This window comes from Chlorocebus sabaeus, chromosome 1 (genome assembly GCF_047675955.1).
Source record: "Chlorocebus sabaeus isolate Y175 chromosome 1, mChlSab1.0.hap1, whole genome shotgun sequence".
NCBI classification, from domain to species: Eukaryota; Metazoa; Chordata; class Mammalia; order Primates; family Cercopithecidae; genus Chlorocebus; species Chlorocebus sabaeus.
The window spans coordinates 91,625,395-91,634,441 of record NC_132904.1 but is presented as its reverse complement, the minus strand read 5'-3'; the positions used below and the strand labels follow the sequence as shown (position 1 = coordinate 91,634,441).

The following is a 9,047-nucleotide window of genomic DNA, read 5'->3' as shown; positions in this document are numbered from 1 at the left end:
TCAGTCCAGAGAGCCCTCTCAGGCACTTGGATCTTCCACGAGGTGGGCATCTCCAGGCTGGCCTGTGCCCTGGATTCCATGGGGTCTGCAACTAATCCCTCTTGTCTAGATTTCCACAGCTCATAGCACTTGGGTTACAGGATGCCCATGACAGCGTCCAGGGAAAAGGTCACAATGACTTCCTCACCACTGCACTGAGAGGCCACTTTGCTTATCACATGGTGGCAAAATTCATGGCCGCCCTGAAATTGAAGCCATAGGTAAAGTCAACATGGTGGCCATAGGGAAGCCATTTAGATATTTAGCCCCCTCCTTGAGTTTTCCCTGCATTCAGCCTTTTCAACTACAACTACAACAAAATAAATTTTGTCTCTTCCCTTCCATCAATCATAGCTCTAAAAATTTTTGCAGTGGTTAACAGCACTAATTCCATAAATTATTGACTGAAATGCTTCAAATACCTCACATTAAGGAAAATGCTGGCTTGGGTCTAAAATAGCTAACTAGTAGATAGAGAATTTTTGAATTTTATTTTAAGGAAGGATTCATTGCTTCCTTGTGGGTGTGTGTAAAACAAGACTGTTGAATTATATCAAATGCCTATCAACATCTATAAACATGATCATATAACTTTTCTTCTGGTTGCATTTATGGGATAAGTCATATTCCTAGATTTCCTTGTTTAAACCATCACTGCCTTCCTGCAATAAACCCCATGTAGTCTTTGTATATCATTCTTTTAATGTACTTAGATTCTCTTAGCTAATATTTGAGTTAAAATTTTTACATTGGTGCTCATCAATAAGTTTTGCCCATCATTTTCTCTCATTCTGCAATTCATTAGGATTTTCTGTCAATGATGTGCTTATTTTAAAACTTGAATTTTTTCTCATTTTAAAGGCCTATGCATACTTGAAATAAAAATTTCACACAATTCCTCTGTGAAATTGTCTAATCCTTGTCATTTTTGAAGAGTCAGGTCTTCCGCCATCTTTCTGTATTTCATACACAGGAATTTATTTCTTAAACTTTATATGTAGTAAGTTAATTTTTCTAAAAAAAAATCCACATCATTGGAGCTTTATGTTGATTTATTATTTTACAGTTATTCTGACTCATTTTCTGTGTATATGTGTATCAATTCCTTGTTGCTACTTTCATATAATTGATCTTTTCCTAACTTGTAAATCAGAAGCTTAATCCGTTAATTTTATTATTTGAATGTGATGGAGAAAATAAAGGCTGCAAATTTTCCTCAGCACTATTCTAAATGAATCTCATATATTCCTTTTTGTATGTTATTAAGTTTTAAATTTAAAAACACTCCAGTAAATGCTTATTGTATTCCAGGCATTGGTATTAGCAAGTTACATATAGAACTGTCACTCATAGAACTGTCAACTAAACACATGAGGTAAGTGCTACCTCCATTTTACATTGAGGAAACTGAGTCATAAAGTTAAGTTATTTTCAAGGTCACACAAGCTGGTAAGAGAACCTGGAATTCAAAATCAGGCTGCTTGCTCTACAGTTCATATTCTTAATAGATATTTATTGTTTTGTGGAAATTTAGCTTTTATGGTTTGTGCTTGCCTCAAATATGAAATCCATTCAATAAAAAAATTTAACCTGCCAGGAAAAGGACCTGTACATTTTCTGACTTTCAAAACTATTTCAAGTGTTATTGCATGATAATTCAGAATGTTTGAATTTTTTTCATTTTGTTTAAAGAAGATATTGATATTTTTCTATTCACACTGATATACTGTCAAATTTTGTGATTGATTCCTTGGCAGGATAGGTTGTCAAGGACATGAAATATACTTGGGATGCAGTGACTGTGGTGACCATACAGCCAATACAATAAGCCTTAGCATTCATATTGTAACTGAGCTCACTCAAGCAAAGCTATCTTTAGTAGGGACTTTCCCTTCTAGAGAGCATGCACATTTTGATTTTACCTGTCCTTAAACTGATCTTTTGTTCATTACAAGTAAAAAACACACCCATGGGGAGATTTAAGATACTAACAAGACATGGGATGTATGAATAAGCATGTACAGCTACTGTACATGTACAGAAGACCATCAGAACATGTGTACTAGTAACACCTATTACCAACTTCTAATGAATAACCATGTAAAACTCCCATAATGGGGGTTTCTCCAGCAATAATCAATGCTGTCTCACCCTAACAAGCAGCCCACCCTGAATTCCTTCCCTCTCATTGTGTACAGTCTATTCTGCACCTAACTTTCAAAATATTATTTTTCTTTCACAATAAATTACTCTATGCTGTACTTATTTTGCTGTATGTCTCTTGTTTAAATTATTTTAAACTAAGAAGACAAGAACCAGAGGTTTCACAACAGCAGTCAACAGCACCCAAAGAGAGGAAGTATTTTCTATTATCTGGTTTATCAATTCTACCTTATTGTTAATATTGTCTAAGTTTTTCATATCCTTAGCTTTCTCTGTTTTTTCTGGCTTGGATTAATAAGGTGACTATATTAGTTCATTCTCACTTTGCTATAAATAATATACCCAGGTAATTTATAAAGAAAAGAGGTTTAATTGGCTCACAGGTCTGTGGGCTGTACAGGAAGCATAGCGGTGTCTGGTTTGGAGGAGGCCTCAGGAAACCTACAATCATGATGTAAGGCAAAGAGGAAGTAGGCACATCTTTCGTGGTGGGAGCAGGAGGAAGAGAGGGAGGGGGGAAGCACTACACACTTTTAAACAACCAGATCTTGTGAGAACTCTATCACAAGAACAGCACTAGGGGGATGGTGCTAAATCATTCATGAGAAACCACCACCATGAGCCAATCACCTCCCACCACACCACACCTCCAAAACTGAGGATTTCAATTCTACATGAGATTTGAGTGGGGACATAGATCCAAACCATATCAATCCTTCCCTGGCCCCCTCCTAAATCTCATGCCCTTCTCACATTGCAGTGTATAATCATGCCTTCTCAAATGTTCCCCAAAGTCTTAACTCATTTCACCATTAACTGAAATGTCCAAAGTCCAAAGTCTCATCTGAGACAAGGCAAATCCCTTCTGACTATAAGCATGTAAAATAAAAGACAAGTTAGTTACTTCCAAGACAGAGTGGGGGTACAGGCATTGGGTAAAGACTCCTGTTCCAAAAGGGAGAAATTGGCCAAAAGAAAGAAGCTAGAGACTCCAAGCAAGTCTGAAACCTAGCAGGGCAGACATAAAATCTTATACTTCCAAAATAGACTCCTTTGACTCCATGTCTCATATCCAGAGCACAATAGTGCATGATGTGTACTCCCAAGGACTTGTGTAGCTGTGCTCCTGTGTCTTTGCAGGGTTCAGCCCCTGCAGCTGCTCTCATGGGCTTGTGTTAACTGCCTGCAACTTTTCCAGAAGTAGGGTAGAAACTGCTGGTTGGTCTACCATTCAGGGATCTGGAGGAAAGTGATCCTTTTCTCACAACTCTGCTAGGCAGTACGCAATGGGGACTCTGCATGGGGGTTCCAACCTCACATTTCTGCTCTGTACTGCTATAGTGGAGGTTCTCTGTGAGACCCTTTCCCCTGCAGCAGACTTCTGCCTGGACATGCAGGCTTTTCCATACATCCTCTGAAATCTAAGCAGACGCTCTCAACCCTCAGTTCTAGCATTCTGTGCACCCTTGGACTTAACACTATGTGGAAGCCTCCAAGGCTTATGGCTTGCACACTCTGAAGCAATGGTCTGAACTCTTCCTGGGCCCCTTGAGCCACAGCGAGAGCTGGAGCAACTGGTATGCAGGCAGCAGTGTCCACAGACCGTACAGGACAGCAGGGCTCTAAGCATGGTCCACAAAACCATTCTGTCCTCTCAGACCTCCAGGCCTCTGATGGGAAGCATTGCCAGGAAGGTCTCTCATATGCCTTCAAGATGTTTTTCTTAATATTTTGGCTGCTAGTACTTGCCTTCCTTTAAGTGATGTAAATTTCTGCAGTCAGCTTGAATTCCTCCCCTAAAAATGTGCTTTTCTCTTCCGCTACACGGCCAGGCTGCAAATTTCTTAAACTTTTACATTTTGCTTCCCTTTTGTACTCTGCTTCACTGGAACTGGATATAAGTTCCACTTTCAGGTCATTTCTTTGTTCATGAATTTGAGCCTAGGCTGTTAGAAGAAGACAGGCCAGATCTTAAACTCTTTGCTGCTTAAAAATTTCTTCTGCCAGATACCCTAAATCATCACTCTCAAGTTCAAAGTTCCACAAATCCCTAGAAAGGGGCACAGTGCAGCCAACCTCTTGGCTAACACATAACAGAAGTAAACTTTGCTCCAGTTCTCAATAAATTCTTCTTCTCAATCTGAGACCTACTCACACTGGAATTCATTTTCCATATCACTATCAGCATTTTTGTAACAACAATATAACAAGTGTCTAGGAAGTTCCAAACTTTCCCTCAACCCACTACAGTCTTCTGGGCCCTCCACACTCTTCCAACCTCTGCTGATTACCCAATTCCAAAGCCACTTCTAGATTTTCAGAAATCTTTGTAACAATGACCTATTCCTGGTACCAATTTGCTGTAGTAGTTCATTCTCTCATTGCTATAAGAAAAATACTTGAGACTGGGTAATTTATGTAGAACAGAGTTTTATTTGAGTCGTGGTTCTGAAGGATATACAGAAAGCATAGAAGCTTCTGCTTCTGGAGAGGCCTCAGGAGATTTGCAATCATGGCAGAAGGTGAAGGACAAGCAGGCACATCTTAATGGCTGGATCACAAAGAAGAAAGATGGTGGGGAGGTGCTACACATACTTATTTATTTATTTATTATTTATTTATTTATTTATTTATTTATTTATTTATTTATCTTGAGGTGGAATCTCACTCTGTCACCCAGGCTGGAGTGCAGTGGCATGATCTCGGCTCACTGCAACCTCCACCTTCCAGGTCTAAGTGATTCTTCCACCTCAGCATCCCAAGTAGCCGCGATTACAGGTGCCCACCACCACGCCCAGCTAATTTTTGTATTTCTAGTAGAGATGGGTTTTCACCGTGTTGGCCAGGCCAGTATAAAACTCCTGACCTCAGGTGATCCGCCTGCCTCAGCCTCCCAAAGTGCTGGGATTACAGGCATAAGCCACCACACCCAGCCATGCTATAGACTTTTAAACAATGAGATCTTGTGAGAATTCTAATGGGAGAACAACACCAGGGTGATGGTGCAAAACAGTTCACTAGAAACTGCCCCCATGATCCAATCACCTCCCGCCAGACCCTATATCCAACATTGGGGATTACAGTTCCACATGAGATTTAAACCATGTCCATGACTTCAATGTGCCTGTGTTTAATGAGTCTCTTTCCGTTTTATATACTATAAGTCATACTTTATCAAACTTACTTCAATACTCATGACTGCTGCAATTTCATTCTGAAATTTAGCCTTTTACATTGAAGAGAGACCTTCTATGTACCTTGGGTCTTCATTCAACTTAGACTGATACTAAGATCTGTGACTCTACTTTTATGTTTGTTCTTTCCTAGGTATACTTTTGCCATTCCTTTATCTCAATCACTTTTCTTCATCACTTTTTTTGATACATCTTTTATATAATTCTAATTTTAAAAACATGTATTAAGGATTTTTTTCTTTACTTTGCAGATATACAGTAGAGATAGCAAATTTAATAAACATCAATAACATTACAAAATATCTCTGGGGCCATGAATGGATAGCAGACTCAGTTGGTCTACAGGTCTAGTTTGTGCATGAACAGTGGATGGTGGCCTGGGGTGGAGAACATGTTGCAGTTGAAGGACTGTGAGAAGCCCCGAACCTCACTGGAGCCGTAGCAATGTCCAGTGGAAGCCAGGGCCAGAGAAGTAGAGGACCAGACGGAAGGTAAAAACGAGGGACTCAGTAAGATTCTCAGCATCATCCAATGTGAGTCCAAATTGCAGTGGGATCTGGACCCATAGCACTGTAAGGGAGGTATCCTGAGGGGACAACAGCAGCAAGTGCTGTCCATGGCATCTGGGCCATGGTGAAGGCCACAGGCACAACGATTAGGAGTAGACAGAGAGTCCCTGAGGGATATTACAACATCCTATGGCAACCTTTGGGGTGGGGAGTTCAGTGGTCTCTGGGAGCCCTGGTTGTCACAGTTGGAGACGGAATCTGGGGCCTTGGAAATTTGTCAGTTATTGGAGGTAAAGTATCTTCACTGTGGAGAGGCCCAGGCCAGAATTGTACTTGGCAGGAATCTTCTCTGATTCCTGGGATTAGGATAAGAAGTAGATATCACTTGACATTTGGCACCATATTCAATAGCCATGGGTCCAGAGGATTGATCATGCATTGGAGGAAAATATCCCCAGATTTAGCATCGTATCTCTGCCTGTCTTTAGCCCCAGCAGATGAGTCAGGGGCCCAGGAGATCCTGGAAAACTCAGTTGGGGTCAGAACCCTAGAGGCATAAGAGTGGTCCATTGCTACAACCTTGGCCAGGTTCTCCGGGGATTTCCAGTCCCCACCGGTGTCCCTGGACAACGTAATCAAAGGCACAGTGACATTGGAAGGAGTCATGGTGACAACATCAGGAAGACTAGTAGCAGTGCTGTCGAGGGATAGTAGGCAGGGGCCAGGGTGCATGGGTTCATCAGGATCCAGTGGGGGCCCCAGGGGTTGAAGATCAGGAGCACAACAGCAGCCAGAAGCCTTGGCAAAATGCGGAAGGCCACTGCTCAAAGGTGCGGGTTTGTCTGTCAAAGCTTCATCGGCGAACTGGAGCTGAGGTTTGCGGCCTGGAGCTCTGCTCCCTGTCCCCACTGAGAGGCGCCTCTTAGCTGCAGACTGAACAGTTGTCGCCTCAGTCCCCAGTTCTCGAGGACGGCGACCACGACCCCGCCTTCCAGTGGAAGGGGGAAGAATCCGGGCTGACGTCTCCAGGGTTTGGAATGCAGATCCAGGCACAGCATCGGTGCCATGGCCCTTTGGCTTGTAACAGAGCCCTGGGGCCACAGTCTGTGTGGGACAGCTGGTTATGTGGTTCCGGAGACGCCTCAGGCCCAGAGCAGCTCTCCTAAGTGCTATGTCCTCTCTCCAGGTGCTCACCTCTTGGTTTTCTGCAACCCTAGGCTCTGTGTGATCCACAACGGTCAAGTCTTGCTTGTGTTTCCAGAGCTCATAGCTCTCTGGTTGCAGGATGCGTACGAAGGCGTCCATGGAAAAGGTCACTCTCGCCTCCCCACAGCTACACTGTGAAGCCACTTTGCCATAATCAATCCATCGTGGAGTGGCAAAGTTGATGGCCTCTGCGCAGTTGAAGCCATGGTTGAAGCCAGCATGGTAGCCATAGGGAAAGGTCACCATGAACTCCCCAGCCTCTTGAGTCATGCGATTGAAGGGGATCCCATTCTTTTTGAGAACTGTTGGCGAGATGAGGGCCACCTTGTGCCGCAGGAAGCCCTCACAGCCCCGGGAAATGCCTGGGAAGAGCTCCCTGGCCAGGCGTTCCAGGCGTTGACCATGTTCTGGGGGCACCACGTACCAAGTTTTGGGCTCCCCAAAGTGCAGGTAGTTGATGCTATAAAGATCCATGTCCTCCGTGTGCCAAGCGAACGTGGTCTTCCACATGCCAAAGTACAGGTAGGGTGTGTTGACACCCTCGATGACAACCCCACATTCCTGCTCCAGCAGGTCCAGAATTGTTCCCAGGTGTCCTAGGTTCCATTGTTTAGTGCTTTCTTCAAATAAGGAGCCGCTGATATCAGCACCATAAATTGGTGGATTACCGGGGTGGCTCTTCCAGTACTGTTGCTCCAAATCCGCAAAATTCCGGTGTGGTGGAGTCTGATGTTTTTTACTGTTTGCCAAGTGGCGATACTTCCCCACGGTCATGGCTTTCTTCTTTTTATGGTATTGAGTAAACACCCCTGCCTGCCCAGAGGTCACCTGCTGGAGGGGAGTGGCTACTAAGATGTCTTCGATATCATCGTAAGTCTTTCTGGCTTTCCATTCCTTGGGTGGAATTACCTTGGCGAGGCCAGCTCGGTGTGCGCCTTGGGACTCCATGTAAGCAACATATTTGTTGAAATCTGTAAATTCTTCCATCGTGGGGTAAAAAGTCATGATGGTATGACTTGTGTTCTGGGGACTGGAGTGCGCAGACTTCATGGCTGCACACAAGAAGTAGCTGACTCCCAAGTTCTTAGGTGTCCTCTAGATGCCTGAGAGTTCTGGGGAGTAATTTCTTTTCTCCCCTTTGTTTTTCAAAATACTTTGGTTTATCTGTGAGGGAGTAATTCACACTTGAACTTTTGAACAAGTAAGATCTTTTACAGGCTTTCTGACTTCCCAGGAGGACTCAGGAGTCAGTATTTTTCCCAGGAGTCAGTATTTTTCTGTCCAAAGAAAATAGAATATGTCCCAGTGGGGCAGGTGCCCCAGCTGGAGTCCCAGCTCCACCTGCAGCTCTGTGAGTTTCCTCAGTTGGGGGTGTCACTGTGAGGCTTCTCTTGATTCTCAGGCTTTGGTGCCCCAGTAGCTGGTAACTCCACTGTACCTGGGCGTCTCTTCTAGGAAATTAAATCAATAAACCTAAACAACAACAACACAAAATACAGAATATTTGAAAATACATGTATAACCAGACAAAAGAAATACTCAGCCAGTATTAAGCTAACCTAAAGAGTATGCTGTGTTAACATCAGGATATAAGATCAAATAATAAAACAGAAAAAGAGGAGCATCTAATCATACTAAGAGTGAAAATGATCAAGTTTGCAAAGAATGAATTAAGCAAGCCACTCAAGAAACTGGATGCATTAACATCAAAGGAAACAATGAAAATAAAGACACAAGCAGAAACCATTGCAAAAGGAAACAGAACCTTCAATGGGAATGATGACAAAAAACTAAAACTTGACTTTTCAAAAAGATGATGAGAAGTGAAAAGCCATAGGCATGAATAGAAAAGGAAATACAAATGAGACACATTGAGATAACTTAGGGAGCATAGCGAAAAATCTTGCGGAGATGTTTTAAAAATTTTAACTGAATC

The 9,047-nt window shown here is 42.8% G+C and overlaps 1 protein-coding gene across 1 annotated transcript; it reads right to left on the bottom strand.

Moving 5' to 3' along the window:
• Nucleotides 1-6,104: 6,104 nt before the first annotated feature.
• KDM4F (lysine demethylase 4F) lies at nt 6,105-8,161 on the bottom strand. Its single transcript, XM_008020593.3, has one exon. It carries the CDS (start codon nt 8,159-8,161, stop codon nt 6,287-6,289), a length of 1,875 nt encoding a protein of 624 aa, XP_008018784.3. The 3' UTR covers nt 6,105-6,286.
• Nucleotides 8,162-9,047: the final 886 nt, after the last annotated feature.

Bases quoted from the DNA above. Each gene is read 5' to 3' on its own strand.
- KDM4F (XM_008020593.3), bottom strand. From the start codon at position 8,161: ATGAAGTCTGCGCACTCCAGTCCCCAGAACACAAGTCATACCATCATG.